Below are 21,306 nucleotides of genomic sequence, written 5' to 3'. Positions count from 1 at the left end.
GGGCATCCTTCCTATGGGAGAGGACTCAGGACCCAGTGACTTAGAAACTTGCCAAGGGAACCCAAAAGGGAAACATGAGCTGTTTGCAAGCACTTCTCCCTTGCCAGGCTAACAGTGGAGGCAGCATCCACAGCACTGGTGTGTTCAGTTGACACCCTTCTCTACCCAAAGATTTCCTGGAAATTATTCCTGCAGTATGGCTCAAGGAGTTGTTTTTTTCAGAGAAATCACACTTCTGTGAAAAAAAAAAAAAAGGAAGAACCCCAAACCCTTCAAGTTTTTCAGTCACCTTTCAGTTGACTTTGATGGGCTTTGGATCAATGTTATTTATACAAGATATTTAGAAGCAAGTTCAAAAACTGTTAAGCAAGAAGTTTTATTTGCACAAGAAGTTTCATTGTGCCTCAAACACAGCTGAGCAGGTTCCTTTTCACAGTCATATTCCTCCATCTTCCCGCTCAAAAGTCACTGTATTGCAATATCAAAGCAAAGTATTGATAATGGTCATAAGACAGTCAATAAAACACGGATGCTTGATCTCAGTGAGAGATTCTGGAATCTTGATTTATCAACATGCTAGTCCAGTGTGTTGACACCCTTGTCTACACCAAGATTTCCTGGTGTGTGACAGCAGCATCCTGCCATCCTCACATCCAGTGGTGTGTCTGCCTTCGCCCTGATGCTGTCACATGCCTTCCCTATCTCTGAAGACCTGTGCGAGTGGGGAGAGAAGGATGGTATCCCAAAATAATTGTGATTACAAGAAAGAATTATCTCCCTTTTCCACATCATTTCATGATGTAGGAAGATGTCTGCACAGATTGAGCAGTAGCCACCTGTTTGCGGGTTTGAGGCTCAAGAAAATGAACAGGAAATAAATACTAGCAAAATGCCTACATTTCCCAAAGGAGTTTCTGTAGAAAGGGCTCCTGCCTGCAGTCATTCTGCCTTCTGGCCCTGCAGGACAACCAGGATCATGGCTGGGTCTTTCTGCATCTTCAAGGGACTGGCCTTTTATGTTCACTCTATTAAAAGCCTTAGCGCCTCTCAGGGATAAGCTGCCCTAATGGGTGGAAGGAAGGTCTATGTTCCCTTCTCCCCATTTTACCTATCAAACCTTATTTACTCCTTGTCCCTGGAGTTGTCCCTGCCCATAGCAGGAGGACTGGAACTCAACCATCTTTAATGTCCCTTTCAACCCAAGCCATTCTGTGATTCTATGAAATAACAGAAAATTTTTAAAAATCCATGGTATTTCAACCTGGAGCCAGGTCAGGGGCCTGCAGTGGGTTAGGAAAGATGCTCATTGTTTTCACTTGGGGCTATTCTAGGACATGAACAAGATGACTGTTTGACCTGTTCCTTTTGTCTGCCAGCTTTGACCTTCTGTTAGTGATGAAAACTTTAATTAAGGACAGTAACTGACCTTCTGCTCAAAACCAGTGGGTGTGAATCAGCACCGCAGACATGCAGAGGGGTGACTTTTACCCTAATGCCAAAGGGGCTGGAAATAGCAGTGCCCTGTGTGCCTTCAGCAGCGCTGTGCCGGCTGTTCCTGTGGCCATGGGCTTTACAGAGCTGTGCGTGGATTTACAATTTCTCCCAGTTTGGAATGTTGATTTGCACTGTCCTATTTTTTTTTTTCTTTCTTGGAAAATGCATGCAGGGGAAGACAATGTCTGAGCAATTCTTGGCCCATGTTAAGTCTTGCCTGTCAAGCAAATGTTTCTCATCGGCCCTGCCGCCACTCCCAGGAACAGCCAGAGCTGCACAGTTGCCTGCTTCTACTTGCGTTAAAATGCCACCAAGTGGCAGCCACACCAGCCTTGCAGACTGAGCCAGGGAGGAATTACAAATACAAGTTTCATCTCCTGGCTGGCTGTGCGCTATTTGCTAGCAGTTACAGTGGAGAGAACATGCAAAGCTTTAGAAAACAAATACAGATGTGGCAAAAGCAGCCAGCAAAACAATGTAAGCGAAGTATCTGGAACAGAGTACTTGGGTTTGCAAAACTCTCCACTGCAGTGATGCTGAAAATAGTCCCAAGAACAGTTTCAGCCTAAATAAGGACAGAAAGCCCTATCTGATTGTGGGAACAGTTTAGGGTTAAGAATTTCCCAGTCATTTGTTCTAATTAAGCTTGAACGGGCGAATTGGCTGAATTTTTATCAGCTGCTGACAACTTGTTTGTGAATTAAGTCTCGGTGTCATTTGATGTGGTAAGCCCATGAGGCTTACCAACACTGACCCTGCAGTAACTGCCTCCAGATCCCACCGTATCTGCAAGATCCTGGAGACAGGCAGGGTATCCCTCCTGGCTGGGATCATTGTTGCCTCCTGCTGCTTCTCCCGTGCATGGAGGTCTCTGCCAGGGCAGGCCCGGTTTTCCACAGGGCTGCATCCCCCTCTGCAGGCAGGCGTTTCTAGTTGAAATAATTTTCCCAGCCGGTGTTCAAACAGAAGGGAAGACTGCAGTCCTTCTGATAGAAGTGCATGCATGTATTCGGTTTGTATTTTAAAAAATGCAAGTACCGCGTGCTTTGTCTTCTGAACTTTTCTGTTCTTAGCTGAGTATTTTAGCAGGATGTCAAATCCAAAGAGTTTTGCTGCCGGAAAGGCTCTATTAGGAATGAGATTCCGTTGGGAAAGAGGAGTATTAAATGGAGTTTGAAGCTGGGCAAGTATAAGCAAACGGACCACAATCTTCTTTGAACGTAAATAAATAAGGTGTGGGGGGTAGGGCCTCCTACCACTGTGTGGCTGCTCTGTCCCTCAGCATGGAGTGCGGGGGGAATATTCTTTTGTCATCACTGTCCCCTTGCCAGGGCAGGTGGTAAATCACAACAGTTTTATGTGCAGGTAGGTCACTGCAGTTTGTCATCACAGTAATCCCGTATTTTTATTTGTTATACTTTGTCGTCATTAGCACATTTCCAGCAATAGAGATTCTAAAACCAGCTCTGTACAAAATGTATTTAGCTGTGGTGCCATCTCAGATTAACCATGTTCTGGGAACAGGGCTGTTCCTTGTAAACCTGCTTTGCACTTTTCTTGCCAGTCCTTAGGGATACACCTCCAGAGCCCTGAACAAGAGTGTTGGGGCGGGGGTATGCATTGAACTACAAATGGGATGCCTGTTTTAGGATCCTGCTCAGAGCTAGAACCGTGTGACTTCCAACTCTTCCCATACCAGAGGCGGTGACCCCTTGTCAAAGACCTGTCATTTTAGGGTCAGATGTTCTTAGATTTTATTTGCTGCAGACTGTTCAGACCTGGCTGGGAGATGGCAGGAGATCAGACAAGAGTATCAGAACGATCCCTCGTGGCCTATTTTTCTTTCTGTACAAGCAGTGGTTATCTTCTCTCTTAGCCCCTCTTGGCTTTAGCTGGGGTTTAAAAGAAGCTATCTCCCAAACATCAAAGTTTATGAAATTAATAACGTACTTAAGAAATAAAATTGCTCGACATAGGGGCAAGTGAGACAGTATGGCACGTCGTGGTGGATGTGGAGGGAGGGAGGGAGGGAGGGAGGGAGGCAGTGGGGATGCTCTGACACTCCTGCCCAGGCAATGCCTGACCACAAAACCTGCTCCAGTATTTCTGAGAGGCACTGAAGTCTGTCCTGTGCACAGCTCATGTTCTCAATGCCTAATTAATCACAAGGTCCAAGGTTGTGTGGAGATGATCTACACGTCTGCGTCTGAGCTGTACCACGTGCCCACGTGCCATTTCTGTTTTAGTCCCATAAATTAAGTCACTCTGGAAGAATGCACAACACTCTGCTGCTTGGCACTCCCCTTCTCAGCTAGACGTGCCGTCCCATTTTTCACTCTCACAAATCTCCTGATGTCTTTCAGCAACTGCTCCCGTAGCAATAGGCTGTAGAAGTAAAAGCCAGCCACGGGCTGCACATTTCTGCTTGTGCCAGGTAAACCACATCAAACTCACCGTTGCTCTCTCTACTAGCCTTCTCTTCTGCAGCTGCCATCGAGTTCTCTGCATCTCAGAGCCTAAAGGGAAGCGCAAGAATTTCCATGGAGGGCTGCAGGAGGACTAGGTAGAAGCCCAGGAAAGACGTAAAAAAACCCGAGAGATGTCACAGGGCATACGTGGAGCAGAGACGCTGAAAAGCGGCAAAGCTGAAGAGCCTGGCTCAGCTTCAGTCCTGTGCAGATCATAGAAGGTGAAGAAAGAAGCAGCAGCGTATTGCTGGCCGGGGGTTTATGTACAAATCACAAACGGGATGGGACTGCTGGGGAACGCGTCTCAAGCTGCTTAATATCTAGCATCACTCTCATTACATGGTTATGACAAGGGGAAGATGCCAGCAGCTCATGTCCTCGACAGCAGACTGAGAACTCAGTGTAACAACCCACTGGAAAGCTTTTTGACCAGTCGCACAAAGCCAAAGCATATTGACAGTAGTTCTGTCCAACCACTATAAGCGCACGTACCTTTGGTTAAAACAATGCTCGCTTATTTCGAATACAATACCTGCTGGTAAGCCTTAAAATACAATGCACAGAGCTCCATTCATAAGCTGAGAACTTCCTAGTGTCTCACTAGATATACTTTTCTGTAGCTTAGGGAGTTATTCTAGCCAAGTGTTAATACACAGACCATTGTTCTATTTGTCCTTACTTTTCTACTTCTTATATAACTTTTCTGCTGACAGGTCTTATGGCTACTGCTTAGCTCTAATTGCAGCTCTGCTGTCCCCGAGGCCTGCCTTTTGCAGCTTTCCCAAAACCCTCTGATTTTAAGGATTCCCACAGGGGATGCAGCAGGAAGCTCTTGGCAAAGCCCTTCTGACCCCGGGGGGCCGCAGCTGCCCTCAGGCTGTGAGGGAGAACAGCAGCAGCCTCTTGCAGCAGCTGCAGCCCCCGGCAGGTGCCTCCCGAGCCTCCTTTGCTCCAGGCTGAACACGCCCAGCTCCCTCACCTGCCCCTCGTCACACCTGTGCTCCAGACCCTGCACCCGCTCCAGTGCCATCTCTGGACATGCCCCAGCCTCATAGTGTGATCCCAAACCCGAGCCCACGATTCCAGATGCACCCTCAGCAGTGCCGAGTACAGGGACATTGGTCCTAAATCATAGAATATTCTGAGCTTGAAGGGATCCACTAGGATAGGTCCTAAAGTATGCCAAAAATTCTCACAGTGGAGTTCAAATGCTGGGAGCAGCAGAAAAAGGGAAGACATTTTTGATATCAGAGCATCAAACAACCCGAATTCATAAAATTAAATGAAGAAATAGGTTATGATGGAATAAACCTGATTTATGTATATATTGCTTTCCATAATTGTACAACTTGGCTTTATGCGGTTGGTTGTTAGCATTTGTCGCTTTCCTTTTCTTGAGTAGAAATGCAGCAGTTCATTTAAAAATAACACCAAGATGTACCCGCCACTGGCTGTGATGGAGCTCATCAATAATGGCAGTAATGCCTCTGGGATAAAAAAGTTAAGGGGAAAAAAAAAATAGATGGCCCAGATTGCAGCCAGAGAAGAGACCACAATGCCAAGAGAGAGTCTCAGGGAAATTGCCAGTGGGGATGGATATGAGGAGGGCAAGAAGCAGGAGGGGTCCATCAGCAGCAATTCCTCACAGCAGCACAGCGAGCCAAGGGAGCCTCCTCGCAAGAGCCAGGTGGGCAGAGCTCCTCAGGACACTCATCTGCCCACAGAATGCAACAGCCAGAAGCCTCCTGTGCACACCAAGGAGACCTTTTCAGTACTGCGAGGCCAGGAGGCAGTATGAAGTAAGTACCTTAGTGCTTAAGTGAGAGAGTTCCCTTAAGGCTTGGAAATCCAGCATTAGGCAAGGGAAAATGAGACATGGGATTTTATGTCCTTTAAAACCAAACTGAACATTTAAAGAGGATGAAGTGGAAAATTTTGTAGTAAAACAAAAGAAATGTGAAGCGAAATGAAAGCTCTGCTTTTATTTCCAAAGACTGTACAAGTTCATATGGAGCCATTGGGTTAGGTGGGAAAGAGGCCGTGCAATAGGCATCCTGTCTCTGACCAGAGCCTTTCTCACTTCAAATCCCTGAGGGCTCCCTCAGCGGCTCCTTTTCAGCTGCTGGGCAGGGCACGGGGGCTCAGTGGCACAGGGTCCTGCTGGCCCCCGCCTGGGGGACAGCCCATGTGCTGCTGCCAGGCAGGCCTGGGTTCCCGCAGTGCAGCGGGGGTGTGGGCAGGCTCCAGCAGGGTTCTGTGACCCGTGACCCTCCAGCAGGGTTCTGTGACCCGTGACCCTCCAGCAGGGTTCTGTGACCTGTGACCCTCCAGCAGGGTTCCGTGCCCTCTGACCCCCCGTGGCACCGGGACACCGCACCTGGAGACCGTTGGCACTCGGGCTCTGCCAACGGCAGAACCGTCTTCAGGCAGTGCCCCGCGGGCTGCAGCAGCACGGAGGGAGCGCAGCTCTGTTCGGGGAGCACTGCTTGGCCAGAAAGCCTGTTCGCAGCGCCTTTATTGCCACTGGGGAGCCATTCCTCGCCCCCAAGGCCAGCTTGTGCCAGGTAATTCTGCGCTTGGCTGCCAGGGTGCAAACAGGCCAGCCACGGCCGTCTCTGCTGCATTCCAGCGCTGGGCCCAAATGGCAGCAGTTTCAAACCCAGCCTCTTGCTCCTGCCTCTGCAAGCTGACAGCAGTTTGCTGGGAGTCGCTGACCAGGGAAATTGCCTTTAAGGCCTTCCTTATGCAAATATTTAGCATTGTTATTCTCCAGCCTGCAGTGGGGCAAATCACTTTCAGGTGGAGAGGGCAAGGTTGCAGGAGGGCTTGCTGCTGATTTAGCTTGGATCCTAAGTGTCTCTAAGGAGCAGGAGAGCCAGGCAATCCCTAGGAAAGGAGGGTGACATGGCAAAGGCCCCTGGGTTCTGCCCCATGTGCTGCCAAAAGGTGCCAGCACTGAGAAGGAGAGGCTTGAGGCCAGAGCCAGCAGATGTGTGGCAGGGGGAACTCTGGGCTTTTCCTGGGCAGTGCCTGAAGCAGGTGCTCCAGCTGGGGCCTGGGATTGCCCCATTGGGAGTGGGAGCAGCTGCCAGGGGCCTCTCTTACAGTTGAACTGTCGCAGCCAGGGACTCCAGAGGTAGGTGGCAAAGCTCGTGTGGAAACACCCACATCCCAAAGTGAAGCCAAAGCTATCGCTTTACCATGTTTCCAGTTTTAGGAATCAAGGCCATTGCAATTACAATGGCTCTGTCCATCCAGATTTGTTTATCATGTGTGTGTAACAACAGTGGCCACCAGAATATTTGAATCCCTCAAGGATAGGCTGGACAGGCCTTTGCGAAACCTGGTCTAGTGAAAGGTGTCCCTGGCCCCGGCAGAGGGGTGGAACTAGGAGAAATCTAAGGCCCCTTCCACCCTAAAACATTCTATGCTTCTATGGTTTTATGGGGCTGTGGTTCTGTGAATGCCGTGTGTTCTCTGACTGTATGTCAAGTTATCCCTTCCAATGCCTCAATATATGCAAAACACCAAGCTTTGCCCATAAAAATATCATGTGAGGTTTAGTGATAGCAACATTTGAAGGACAAGCTCTTGAGATGGGTACATGAGGTTTAAGTTTCCAAGCAGCTTCCACGCTTCCTTGTTTCATTAGAGCAGCTCTTTGCCTGTGGCTGGATGGAGAAGGCAGAGAGAAGAGCAATCAAATGTGTCCTGCTAGGGGATGCAGAAATGAGCCTGGCAAATACAGCACTGTCAAAAGCTTGTAGGAATTCCCATCAGGGTCACAGGAGTAGCTGCTTTCCTCTCCACAGTGAGGAAAGCTTGTGTCCAGAAGCACAGCTGGGTTGCAAGAGCATTTTTGCCTTGCACGAATAGTGTCAGGTTAACGCCACCTGCGCAACCTCAAATCCATGGGACGGCAGTGTGGTTGAAAACCTGGCCCTGTCAAAGGAATTGAAAAATGTTTTGACTGTTTCGTGAAATCCAGATTTTCCTGCTGGCCACTCGTGTGCTTTGTGGCCATGTTAAGGATAAGCTGGTGGTAGAGCAGGCCTCCAAGCCATGCTGTTTATTCACAAGTGGATGTGCATGTCTCTCCACACAAGTTATGCCGGTGCCAGGTCCATTCAACAGAAGTTGGAAGAAAGTTGGAATGACTTCTCCCTGTAGGCACTTGCTACTTCTCCCACCTTCGTTTATCTTTAAATTCAAGTGAGCACCTTGTTCTTTTAAGCAGTTTGCTTTCCAGCCAACATTTTGGTTTTCATGATGGTGAGGAGGCAGCAAAGATGCAGCGTTTGTTTGCTTCCAGATGTGTCCTCGGAGCTTAGTGTGAGTGTCCATTCTTAGGCTTCCCAGCAGCATGGGGAGGCGGGTGTTTGACAGGATTCCCATCTGTAGTGGCCTGTATCTCTCTGTGGCTTGCCGAATGGTTCTCTGCTGGTCCCTTCCCTGATGTTAAAGCCACTGCCTAGAGCTCAGCTGCTTCACCTCTTCCCCCAAATGTCTCTGCTCCTGTTTCACACCAGTTGCCCTAAGTGGGGTGGTTCACAAGACTTCACAGAATGCTCCTGCAGCCTCCTCCCCAGCGAGAAATGATTCTGCTCCCTCTGGAGTGTGAGATGCTGCAAGTGAGCGTCACCAATTGAAATGTAAACGTTTTCAGTCCTTTTTCTGCATTTTTGAGATTTTTTGCATCTGCTGGGGGAATATGGTTACCTGTTCATATACAACTGTCTTTTCAAGGCTTTTTTTTTGCCCTCCATTTCTTTTCCTTCTTCTTTCCACAAATGCTGCCATTCACGTGGGGCCCATTTTGTTGCCGACAGGCAGCGACTTTTTTGTTCTGAAAACGGAACTAAATTTCCTGAAGCCTGTAGCAGTGGCCTGGTTTGTCGTGCTCTTGGCCAAATCCGGAGCTAAGAGCTGACTTGGAAAGCAGCATCACTCCTGAGGGAAGGGGAAAACGGATCTCTTGGATCTCCTCTTCTCAGCGACGTGTAATCCCCATGTTTGGATGGTTTATGTTTAGGAGCACTGCAATGACTCCCAGTCAGGCACTCCAGGTTCTGGGTGTAGCAAGTCCCTGGAGATCCTGACCTCTGCTTTAGGCATGAACTCATGCAGATGGTGAATATCTGTTTGTTCTCTTCCAGAGAAGCTGACTCAAGCTGAGGCTTCATAATGGAACCGACAGACAACCAGAACCGTGACAAGAGGTAGGAATTAATGTGATATAATCTTGGCTTCCCAGGTGCTGTGATGAATGTTGTGATGGTTTAGAAAAAGAATTCCCCCTCCAATGCAAGAATCAGAATTCCAAAGTGGGACAAATGAAGTAAGGATTGTCCTGTCAGTGAGAGCGGCTTCAGAGCCCATTGGTATTTTCAGAACTTCTGTTACAGACCCAGGCTTGGACGATGGCTGGGGTCAGGGCAGATTCTCTGCTGAACATTCTGAAGCCAATCTCTTACTACTGGAGCCAGGGCACACCCTTCTGCAGTTTGGGATGCTTTTGGCTTAGGAGTAGTTTCCAGCTTCAGTCTGGAGCAAAGCGCGAGTTGTGGTTTTTTGGGGTGGGGGCGATTTGTGCGAGTTTTGCTTCTTGTGGAACTTGTTTGAAGATGATGAGGACTGAGGTGATGTTTCATGGCAGACATTCAGTTTCATCTGCCTCTTTGAACAGCCAGGTTGTTGGGGTTTTCCTGGTGACACATCAAGTGTAGAGCAGCTGCAGCACATACAGGACTATTTTTAACTCTCCAGTGCTGACCTGTTTTCCCCCTGGAGATGGAGGGGCTGGGAGTGTAGAGTCCCCCTGCACCAAGGCTCCTAGGTGCTGGGCATGTTGGTGTTAAAGCCTGGAGGTGCAGTTCCCAAAGCTTCCAAAATTCCCTGACTTTAAGGGAGCTGTGCAGGGTTATGAGTAATGGCAGCGATCAGGTTTGCAAAGGCTTTGAAGAGCATCTTGACAAACACCTTCAATGGCCAGGCCAGACACGGGCAGCAAAGGTGTCTCCAGGGCTGGGGAGACTGGGGGATCTACAGGCTTATCTAAAAAGTCTGGGCAGTTCAATAGACAGCAGACCCATCTTCTCTGAATTTGGAATGCCATCCAGTGCAAAAACCTGATTTTTTTGTAAATAACAGCCCTTCGGTATGAGATGAGGCAGCTGTGCCTCTGCTCTAGGAATGATTAAACTTTCAGGAGCTGATTATTGCTGTGGTATTGGAGCAAGTGTCACTGCTGGGGCAGACCAGGCTCTCCCCTTGCAACCTGGGACACTTGGGAAGTTGGATTTGCAAAGAAGAATTTAGCAATTGTATGCATAGAGAAGACTGTGCAGTAGAGTAGAAATACATACCTGCATCCACTGTGCCTGCATGCTTTTCCTTCCCTGACGTCCATAAATATCAGAGCAAGCAGAGTTTCCCTCATTTTGCAGTAGTCTTTCAAAGGCCAGGGACACTTTAAAGGTTCTGGTTTCCCGTGATGGGACACTTTATTGGTGTTTTGTTGTGGGGCAGGTGGGATTGAGTACATGCATAAGTGGAAGAGGAGGAGCAGGGGGATTTGACCTGGTGTTTTCTGAATGTCTGAGATCTTCTGTCTAATTACACTGATGGGATGGCTTTAAATGCAGCTACATGATTTTCCAGGGAAGCAGCTTTCCAAATGCCTGTTTGAAGTAGAGAGTGAATTTCCAAGGTTGTTTATCAAGTGGCTATTAATAGAATATGAATAGAGGATTCTGTTTGACTCGCAAGGGGGGAGACTGGGGTGAGAGGTCTGCAGGAGAACTGGACTGGCAGTTTCTCCCATTAATCACTGCAAGTAGATTAGCCAGCTCATGTGCTGATCACCCCAGTGAGTGCTTCTGCGTTTGTTTCGCAAGGAAATGGAGGAGGGTCTTTCCCTTCCCAACCTTCTTGATGGCTTGTATCAGGAGTAGCAATCCCTGAGAAGGATGTGTGCTGTCCCCTGTGTGTCTCATTGCTCTGGGGCACAGCACATGCTGGACAGAACCAATCTGTCCACTGTCAGCTTCCTGAGGATTTTGACATTGCTTTGCTGCTGGACATGTGCCGTTGTGAGAAAGCCTCAGTTTCTGCATGGAGTAAAGCCAGGGGTTCAAGTGTTAACTCTCTTTTCTGTGTCTCTGTCTGAAAGCTGGAGCAACAACAGAAACCTGCTCTGCCTTCTGGAGCAAGAGAGGCGGAGGAGACAGGTGGCTCCAGAGGAGAAAGATCCATTCTTGGCGAAGACTCCCCTCTTTGCCAAGCCCTACAAGGTAATGGGAGTGGGGTGCAGGCTGGAAGGAGAGGAGGAAGGAGGCTTGGGGTGGGAGAGGGGAGCTGTGTCTTTTGCATGGGCTGCAGCCGACTTGAGCCCGATCCCTGCAAACACAGCATCTTCCCATCTGCTGCACCGAGTTTGCCTAATTTCCCTTGTGGGGATGCGTGGCAATTCCATGAAGATGCCGAGCAATGTCTCCTGCTGAGCTGGCTCTCTTGCTTGGGATGTTTCTGACATTTCTCCCGCTCTGTTCTTGTGCTGCAGACCGATAAAGAAGATGAGCTGTCCAGGCGCATTAAGAACCTGCTGGGCAATGTGGACTCCAAGATGCTCCTGAGCCATGAGTCCTCTCTGATTCCCATATGGATTCCAAAAAAGCCCAAAATCAAGTCACAGACCCAGAGTCATAGGCCAGCCTCCAGTAAGACCAACCCATATGAGGACATAAGGAAAGAATCCTCACGAGAATCACTGGGCCTCCCACCTAACCCTGAGCCGAGCCGTGATGACAGTGATAAAGGTCACTCCAATCAGAGGTCAGAAGCCAAAGCTCCACAGTCCAAAATCCTTCCTGAGCCTGTCAAGGTGAGTGCAATCGTTGTTGTGTCTTGTCCAGACTGCTGTTGCCCTCAGAAGCATAAGGAGTCTCATTTTATTTGGGTGAATGAGAAATATTCCTCTTACTCTAGAACTGCCTTAGAGGAATTGGTAACTATTATTTCTGACTGTTTTTTTTTTTTTTTTTTTGAAGTAAGGAAGCTTTTTGCACAACTTTTTAAATGCAGAGGTAGCCTGTGCCTTTGAAGACAAAGCTTAGCTGCTTCATGGTGTAATTCCATAAAGGGAGAAGACTGCACAGGCATATTTACATAACAATAATAACAGTAAGGATAAATAGCAGTAGTAGTAGTAGTAGCTTAAGAATGGAAAGAAAATTTCCAGACTGCCAGGTTCCAAAGGGAACACAGACATTTTTCTCAGAGGCAGAAGAGATGACTTTGGGAATTTCAACTGGTTTTCCACTTGGCCTCCATTATCAATTCCCCTTCAGATAGGCCTTTTGATCCTTAGTAGCATTTTATTATTAATGGTATTGCATGACTTTCTAGAGTTGGTGGTCACCACATGCTGCTGTGTGCATGTCAATTAGTAAAAAACCCCAACCAACTCCTTCTGCCTCCCTTGTTCCTGTTTCAGAAAAAGAAGCCCATTGATGTGACATCCACGGAAAAAGCTTGGAAGGTTGGTGCTCTTCCATAATCGATCTCTGTGTTTTCTTATGTTTTGCATGCCTTAAGGAAATGGCTGGGGAAAAAATGCATTGCTCAGCTCCTGTTCACTCAGCAGATGTTGCCCTCCCTGAAAGTGTGTTTTGGGGTGGGCTGAGGAGAAGTAGGGATAAAAGCTGGAGTTGTAAGATCAGCCTTCCTCTCAGTCTGTGAGCGTAACTCTTGTCTAGAGCAGTTCAAGAGCCGGACTGACAACTCATGCCAGGCAGCCAGAGCTGCTCCTCCCTCAAGCTGGGGGTTGCCTTTCCTGAGCTCCCCTTGTCCAAAGGCTCTGGACCTGCTGCCTCCTGTCTGGGCTTCCAATTTTCCATTTGGGAAACAAAGGGAAACCTGCCCCATGCTTCCAGCACGGGCTGTTACTGAGATGCCATTGTGCCTGGGAGTGTGTCTGAGTGGGCCAATGTGGCAGCAAACTTCTCTTTCCTCTTTTCCACTCTTTTCAGTAGGCTCTGTATTTGTAGAGCTGTAACATATTTGAGCCAGAGGAGACAGATGAATGGAAAATGCTTCAGGGACTCACACTTTTGTTACAGTTGTCATCTCCAGTGTGATGTTTTTCACGAAGACTTGAAGCATGTCATCTCTGTGGAAGCACAAACCCCATTTTATCTCGATTGTCAGCAAAAGCATTATCTGAGAGTGTTAGACACAAGTGGGAGTGCTGAGAGTGCTGCTGACCAAGTCAGTTTTAGGTGGTGCCTACACCAGGCACACAGACATGCCTTTAAATCAGCTTGTTGCACTGTGCTGAGTTCCCTGAGCTAACCTTGCCTCCCCCTCTCCTCTTTGTTTTTGTGAACAAAACAGGTTGTGGAAAAGCCATCTTCTTCACTTGCTCCTCCAAGGTACACTTGTGTTCCCAAACCACCCTCTAGACCAAACAAACTACTTTTCATTTGAGGGGGAGAGGGGAAGAGGTTCCTGGTTTCCCTTGAAGCTGCACGCTTTGGTTTGATGCTATTCAGGGTTCCTGTTGAAAATTGGTTTCATATTTGTGGGGTTTTCAGGAAAGCTCCCATTAGAAATGAATAATCCAGGCATGCTGGAGTTTACCTATGAACCAGACTTATATTTCCCCAGGTGTTCCCTTCTTTTCTCCTCCTTGGCCCCAGTGTGTCTGTAGATCACATGGTTTTGTATTGACCAAGAATCCATCCTGAAATTTGTAACCCTTTATTGGAAATGTATCTTTTGGGGGTTCAGGCTTTCAGAAAGGCACTGGGCTGTTTTGGTGTTTTTTTTTTTTTTTTTAAACATTATTTGGTTGAATGCAGCTTCACAATGTAGCAGTGAGATCCTGTTTACATTCTTGTCTGGCTGGGTGTGAGTTAAAGGTTTTATTATTCCCAGAGGGTTTTTTTCATACGGAGCTTTATTTTCGGAGCACAGTAATGTATTCCTCTGGCTTTCTCCCCTCTGCTCTCAGTGCCCAAACAGAGGGCTCAGTTTTTGAGTGCTGCCATGTCAGTGGAATAAGTAAGTAACCTTTCCCCCTGCTGCTTCCTAATTTTGTCTCCCTGTGGCCTTGCAGGGCTCTCCAGTCCGAGCACAAGAGGATGGCACCAGCACAGCCCAGCAGCTCGGAGTCAGAGAGCACTAGGGACTGCCACAGCTCCTCAGTCTCTGCACTTCCAAGAGCACCAGCACCCGAGGTGAATGCAAATCAAAAGCAGAGGCTGCTCCCACAGCCCCTTGCCTCACACTGTCTGCTGTCTGAGGGCAGTCAGGACAGGAGACCTTAAATACTGTCACTGTGCAGGTGTCCCCTTGAGACCTCTGCAGCAGCATCAGGCATTTCTTGCCCTCTGCTTCGTTTCCATACTTTGTCATTCATAAATCCTTCCTGGACATCTGGTGCCTAACCGGGCAGTGTTCCCCCTTCTCCTTTGGCATCACTGTCTAGCCCTTCTGGAGTTTCCACTCCAGGATTAATCCATTCTGCAGCTGAGAGGTGAAACTTTGAGTGCATATGCTGAATGATCCTTCTCTGCAGTAGGTACCTCTGGGCGGTGGGCCCCTGATTTCTCTTCATGGGTGTTTTGAGTACTGGCTCTGTAACTGGAAAATTCCTTCTTTCATTTTCTGCTTCTTTCAGTCCTGTCAATGCCATATTTTCTTATACTGCTTGCTCTCAAAGATGAACCTGCCTTTGATAAAACGGTCCTCCAGTGCTGAAGCCTGGAGAGGGAGGAGGAGGAAGAAACAGTGAGGCTGCAGCCCTGGATCTGTGGTCGGTGTGCTGGATGTTCAGCATGGGAGAGGTGATTGGGCAACAGGGCTGGGCTGCTTGGCTCTTGGGAAGCATCCCAAGTGAGCTGTGCTGCATGGAGGAGAGAGATTCAGGCAGACAAAGGATCTTGGGAAGGCTGACCAGGGGGGCCTTTGGCTGAAAGCTCATCCCTCCCTCCTGTTTTGGGTGAAAGAAGAGCTGTGAGGACACTCCTGCCCTGCAGGGAACCTGACATTGAAGAGGTCTGGAGCAGAAGAAACTCTGCTGTTCTTCCCTCCTCCTGCTTTGAATTCCATTTGAATTAAAGTGTTTGGCCTCAGTTATAGTGAACAGCCACACACCAAATAGGATTTTTCCTGTGACCTCCCTGGACATCCCTTAGGAAAGCCATTTCTTCCAGGCCAGGACTTTGGCTCATTCGATGTCTAAGGCATGTGTCACCTGCAGCTGGGAATTCCGTATTGATGACTTCTTTTCCTGGCGGCACGGAAAACTTGAGGCTTCCAGCCTGAATAGCTAAGCAGATCCAGTGCAGAGTGACTTAACCCACAGGGGATAACCGTGCAGGGAGTCGCTTTGCCTTCACAGAGACACTGAACGGCTCTGTCCTCTCTTCCCCAAAGCAGAACCTTCACTCTCCTGTGTCACCCCAGTCTCTTTAAGGCATCTTTCCAAATTAACTGTGAGCTGCCTTAAAAATACAGCACACGTGAAGCTCCGATGTATCTCTTGTCCTTCTGTGCCAGCTTTTACCTCTTCTCCCAGCACCTGAGCAAAGCTGTTTGTAAAGCCAACCTTCTTGTTCAGGTCTTTAAGAATCCCTCAACCCCAACAGAGAGCCTTGTATTGCCTGCACTGACAGACTTCCTGGCAGGGCCCAGTTAGGGAGTGTCAGTGTGCAGAAAGGAACAGGAATGTGGCATCTTCCTTGAAGTGTGTTTAAAAAGGAGTGTCAAAAAAATCCCATCCAAACAAACAAAAAAAAAAAAAAAAAAAAAAAGGGCAAGTCAAGCTGTGTTCCTCTGCAGTTTGCAAAGTCTGGAGCCAAGAAGCAGAATTTGTGGACAACTCCAGAGCATTTCTATTCTCAGGTGGAATGAAGACGCCTGCCTTGAAGTTGGCTGAAAACAGATGAAGAGTCTTCTCTATCTTGCACGAGCTCCATGTGTGGGTGCTTTCCTTGTGCCAGAATCAAATCCTGGCCAGAATCAAAGCAACCTTGCAGAGCTGGTCCATTAGCTGGGCTTAGTTTGAAGTTTGTGGTCTCTGCTTTAGTCCTTCAGAAAAGCTCCTGTGCCTGAAGGCCTGAACCTTTTTCTGTGTTCAAATGTTGTGTGTAATAAGTAGTAGGATGTCTTTCCAGGAGCCCAAGTGATGATGGTCAAGTGCTTTGCCAAGCAAAAGCTCGATCTTGGCAGGAGGATCCAGCCTGGAGCCAGCCCAAGTTACCTGACTGTTCTGAACTGGAAGCCAAGCAACAACTGCACCTTGCAAGGGTTGCATTTTGGTCAAAGTTGTTCTGGTTTTTTTTTTGGTTTTATTTGTTTTGTTTTGTTTTTTTTTCCTTCAGAAAAATGAGTCTGATTTCATTTGGGTGAATGACAAATATTCCTCCTTCTCTAGAACTGAACTGGGAATTTCTCTAGGATTGGGAACTTTTATTTCTAACTGTTTTTTCTTAACTAATGACACTTTTTGCTCAACTCTTTCACATGCAGAGACAGCCTGTGCCTTTGCAGGCCAAGCTTCGCTGCTACAATAGCAACTAAAGGAAAGTGATTTTGAATGAAGGGAGCACACTGCAGAAACAGACTTTCTTAACCATATTAAATAAAAGTCAGCAAAGTCAGCAATGGAAACGGTGTTTCCTGACTGCCAGGGAAGCCAGACATTGATCTTGCAGGAGGTGACTGGTGGTTTCAGCTCTTGCTCTGCCTGGTCTCTGTTCCTTACTGCCCTTCAGATGGAACTGTTATTCCTTATTAGCATTTCATTATGAATGGACTTGAAAGACATTTCTAGAGCTGTTGGACAGCAAATGTTTGCTGAGCGCATGCTTGTTTGGTATCAAGGAGTAAAATACCCAAACAAACTCACAGTGCTTCCCTCTTTCTTGTTTCAGCCCATCGTGCACATGTATGAGCAGTCCATTGAAGGAATATTGGAGGTGGGTGCTCTTCAATACCAGATCTCCATGGGAAAGCCGGTACCAATCCATGGGGAGGTGGATCCCTCTGACTCTGGGAAGCGTGAAACTGCCTCTGTGTCCATCAGCAAAACTCCTGTGAGCTTCTTCTCTCCTTCTCTTTCCAGGAAATGAGCAGCCCCCTGTCACCTCTCCTGCCACCTTTTCGGACACCTGCTAGAACAGAGACTTCCGAATTTCCATTGCAGGCAAAGGTAACCCTGCCCATTTTGGCCAGGGCTTCTGGTAAATTACAAGAGATCTCTCTGCTGAGCAGAACTTCAGTCTTGGCAGAAGGAGCCTGCCTGGAGGCCAGCCTAAGTTCTTTGACCATAAACAGTGTTGAGAGTTAGAAACCAAGCAGAAACAGCACCTTGTGTGGGGTTCCATCATACCATGCTCAAGGAGCAAGTTAGTGCCTGTGGCCTGTTAGTTTAGAGTCAGTTCTTCACAGGCCAAAGGCCAGACTTCTGGGCAAGAGTCTCTGGGCTCTGGGGAGCTGTGCTAGGACAGAAAGAGCCAAAAAGGCATCAGTCTTGAATCCTTCTTTTCTCTTTTGTTGGCAGCCTGAGCCATCAGCTTCTAAAAAGTGGCACCTTGACAACCTAATGACCCAGATAAAGCGAAGAGCAGTACAAAGAGAGGGCCCCATGGAAATTGCCCATGGGCATGGACGTGAGGAGGGTGTGAAGCAGGAGCGGGGCATCAGCAGCAATTCCTGCCAGCACCACTCCAAGGCAAGGGAGGCTTCTTACAAGAGCTGTGGCCAAGTGGCCATGGATTTCCACAAGACCTTTTCCCAAGTGGCCGAGGACACTCACAAGACCTCTGGCCAAATGACCGAGCATTTTCATAAGACCTCTGGCCAAGTGACAAAGGCTCCTCAGGAATCTCATGGTATGAGCACACCCAGCTCTCTAAAGCCTCTTGGGCACACCAAGGAGGCCTTGCCCAGGAAGATTGTGGGTATCAAAAGGCCCAGCGAGCCCCTGGAGCATGACAAATCCAAGAAAGTCCTGAAGCTGGAGAGCGAGCCTGGTCCGTTGGAGGTCAGAGACCAGTCCTCCAAAGACAAGCTGTAAGTCCAAGAAGCAGAGAAACCAAAACCTGCTTTCCGAAAAGGCCTGAAGCTGGGAGTGCAAAAACCCTCTGAGAACAGGAAGCACGAGGAGCCTGACAAGAGCTCTGCCCACGTGCCCAAGGTTCCTGACCAGAGTTGTGGCCAAGTGGCCAAGCCTGCCCACGAATCTGATGTTACATCCAAGCCCAGCTTTCTGAAGCCTCCTGTGCACACCAAGGAGGCCTTGCCCAAGAATACTCTGGGTATCAAAAGGCCAAGTATGTCCCAGGTACATGACGAATCCAAGAGAGTCTGGAAGGTAGAGAGTGAGGCTGGTCTTTTGCAGGTCACAGACCAGTCTTGCAAGGACCAGCCCAAAGTCAAGAAAACAGTGAAGCCAAAAGCCACCGACAAAAAAGGCCTGAAGCCGGCACTTCACAAGGCCTCTGAGAAGAGAAAGGGCTCCCACCAGGTCAACACCAAAGGCTTTTTGGAGCCCAGTCTCCTGAGACATGCTCAGGAGTATGATGCCTTCATGCCCAGTGGCCACAGGCCTGGGGATTTGCACAAAGGGAAGGTGCCCTTGCCTCCTGGGGAGAAGAAGTTGTTCTCGCCTGCAAGGGAGGCAGACGTGAAGAGGAAAGCCATGAGGAGTCCTGAGGAGTCCCCCAAAAAGAAGGTGAGAGGGGCTAGAGGAAGTGGGTTTGGACAATGACCAAGGTGGTGTTTGAAAAACCCGTGTGGAGTTTCCCCTTCATAGGCTGGCAGTAGAGCCGTGATGCTTCTCCTCTAAAGGGAGTTCCAGTGTGTTGTTTTTTTCTGTTTTCAGCCAGAATCTATCAAACTGAGCTGTAGTGCTCTGTACTTTAGGTGAACTTCCAAGACCTGAGTGATTTTTTTTCCCTGTTTTTATTCTTGCTGCTAGAGGGAAGACAAGGGGGATACTCCCAGGAAGAAAAAGGAATGAGACAAAAAAATCCCAACAAAATAATTTCCGCTTTCAGCAAACAAAGGCTCCAATAAACTGAAGTGAGTATGCAGTGATGGGATGTCAGAAAGATGTGTAAATCTAAGTCTCTCTTCAGAAGGGAAAGATGAAGAACTCCTGTATCTCCTGTCCAGACACTCAAGAGTTTGCTTCTAACGTGATGTGCATTCTGCAGCTACAGCTGCTGCAGATTGGCCTTTACATGCTGGAAGCTATTGTTGGTTGGGGGTTTATGTATAAATTATGAATGGGATGGGATTGCTGTGGAACGCGTGTTAAGTTTCTTTTTTAGCATTAGTCTTATGACATGGTTATGACAATGGGAAGACAGTAGTAGTCTACATTTTTGGTAGCACACAAAGAACTTAATGTTACAACTTACTTCAAAAGTTTTTTGACTAATCACACAAAACAAAAGCATATTGATAGTAGTTGTATCTAACTACTAGCAGTACATGCATTTTTTGTTGAAAGAGGGTTTCCTTATTTTGAATGTAATTCTTGTTTGTAAGCTTTAAAACACAATGCACAAAGCTCTATTATTAAGCTTAGAACTTCTTAATATCTTGCTAGATGTACTTTTCTGTAGCTTAGGGCGGTATTCTAGGCAAGTGTTAATATACAGACTATTGTTCTATTTGTCCTTGTTTTTCTACTTCTTATATAATTTTTCTGTTGATAAATCTTACGGCTATTGCTTAGCTCTAATTGTAGTTTTGTTGTCTCTGAGGTCTGCTTTTTGTAGCTTTCCTAAAACTCTCTGATTTTGACAATTCCCACAGAAGCAACCAGTGCAGAAAGCCACTCTGAAGGTGTAGGTGAGTAAGGGTAGGGAGCCCTTCCCTTCTGACATCCTTTGAAAGCACAGAGGTGTCGGGGCTGATGACTGGCTGGGGGAAGGGATGTTCCAATCGCAGTAGGAATGGAAGAGCTTTAATTCTGGAGTTCCTTCCTCCCTTTTCCTCAGGGAAAATGAGCAGCTGTCTTAGTCATGCGCTGGCTTTTGGAGTGGGAAGGGTAGGAGGTAGTTTTGGGCAGAGAGGAGTCTGGATCGGGTTGAGGATGGTGCTGTGCTCTGTGTCAAATCATCCTCGGTGCAGCATCAGCTGAGCCAAGGCAGAGCAGCTGGAGAGCACGTGTGCAGTGACTAGGGACCAAAACACGGGAAAAGTGGGTGCTGAAAGAGGTGAGCGGACCGTCCCATGCCCAGCAGAGTTAGGCAAGAAGTGCAGCCTCACACCTGAGCCTTCTCCCTGGGTTTAACTTCATTTCCTGCTCTTCTGATGCTGCAGTCCATGAGCTGGGATTCACTGCTTGGTGTGTTCTTGGAAACTTTGCGAAGCTGGCTAGAAAGGATGGAAATGAGCAGTGGTGAAACAGGTTGAGAGCTATTTGGGGCTGCTTCTTGCTGCCAGAATTCCCAGGTCATCCTGATTTCAGATGACCAGAAATCTGCTGGGCCACTGTTATTGAATGCGAAAGTCTCTGCCAATTCAAACTCCCTCTTATTTGTAGCCGCTCAGCTTTGGAAGTGATGTCTAGTTGAGACATTGGCATGAATGGCAGGATACAGGCGAGCTTTTAAGAAATGCCTAGGTTATATGTACATCATGATCATGAATTTGCTTCTCTGGTCCAGAGCATCAGAAGATTCGTTCCAAACTGAGAGGAAAAATGTGGTGCTGCCAGCACTGCCGGCCATGACTGCTGCACAACGTGCACCAAATTCGACCATGACGACCCAAAAGAGACCCAGAACTGCGACTGATGACCTGGACCTGCCTGCCGTGGATAACCCTGCCATGAGCCAGGATCCTTTGTTTGCCAAGCACAGGAAAGTGGAGGAAGACCACAAGGAGCAATCCCAGGGCATCAACAGTGGTACCCAGGAGAGCTGGTGGGAGGATTCCTGCAACACAGGTGTGCTGTGGGATTCACTTCAGAAACATCCTCTCAGATAAGTGACCATTTCTGACTGTAGGCAACTGCAGTGGGTTTATAAAAAGAAATTTTGATTTATTTATAAATAACCTGTGGGTGTGGCTGCAACCTGGGCCTCAGGTTTAATAGCATGCTGACAAAATTGTTGCATTTATGGGTTAAAAAAATCAGATTTTACTGGCTGTTTTTAAAAATTTGGCTCTTTACTGACAGCTGGAGGTATGGGGTCGAGGATGTTTTGTGGGGGGCGGGGGCAGGGCTATATGTTAGGCCAGACTGTGCACACTGATTAGCTGCCTTCTAATTGCTTGCTTTTTCCTGATAATTTTCCTGCTTCCAGTCCTCACTGCACTC

The 21,306-nt window shown here is 47.9% G+C and overlaps 2 protein-coding genes across 6 annotated transcripts; both read left to right on the top strand.

Annotated features, from left to right (window-relative positions):
• Positions 1-4,975: 4,975 nt before the first annotated feature.
• On the top strand, positions 4,976-17,353 carry LOC137472749 (AF4/FMR2 family member 4-like). Of its 5 annotated transcripts, none has more exons than XM_068188110.1 (6): positions 4,976-5,256; positions 9,119-9,181; positions 11,134-11,254; positions 11,524-11,844; positions 16,901-16,945; positions 17,092-17,353. In XM_068188110.1, exons 2-6 carry the CDS (start codon positions 9,147-9,149, stop codon positions 17,314-17,316), a joined length of 747 nt encoding a protein of 248 aa, XP_068044211.1. In that variant the 5' UTR covers positions 4,976-5,256; positions 9,119-9,146; the 3' UTR covers positions 17,317-17,353. The 5 variants fall into 5 exon arrangements, with proteins under 5 accessions (XP_068044211.1, XP_068044210.1, XP_068044212.1 ...); XM_068188109.1 differs by lacking the exon at positions 4,976-5,256 and adding an exon at positions 8,279-8,614; XM_068188111.1 differs by lacking the exons at positions 4,976-5,256; positions 9,119-9,181 and adding an exon at positions 13,356-13,393 and having other exon boundaries at positions 10,870-11,254; positions 17,092-17,113.
• Positions 17,354-17,434: 81 nt separating this feature from the next.
• LOC137472748 (AF4/FMR2 family member 1-like) lies at positions 17,435-20,995 on the top strand. The gene is made up of 4 exons (XM_068188106.1): positions 17,435-18,012; positions 18,370-18,702; positions 18,949-19,052; positions 20,651-20,995. Exons 1-3 carry the CDS (start codon positions 17,572-17,574, stop codon positions 18,988-18,990), a joined length of 816 nt encoding a protein of 271 aa, XP_068044207.1. The 5' UTR covers positions 17,435-17,571; the 3' UTR covers positions 18,991-19,052; positions 20,651-20,995.
• Positions 20,996-21,306: the final 311 nt, after the last annotated feature.

Source organism: Anomalospiza imberbis, chromosome 4 (genome assembly GCF_031753505.1).
Source record: "Anomalospiza imberbis isolate Cuckoo-Finch-1a 21T00152 chromosome 4, ASM3175350v1, whole genome shotgun sequence".
NCBI lineage: Eukaryota > Metazoa > Chordata > Aves > Passeriformes > Viduidae > Anomalospiza > Anomalospiza imberbis.
The sequence above is the reverse complement of the archived record's forward strand: the minus strand, read 5'-3'. Positions and strand labels throughout refer to the sequence as shown.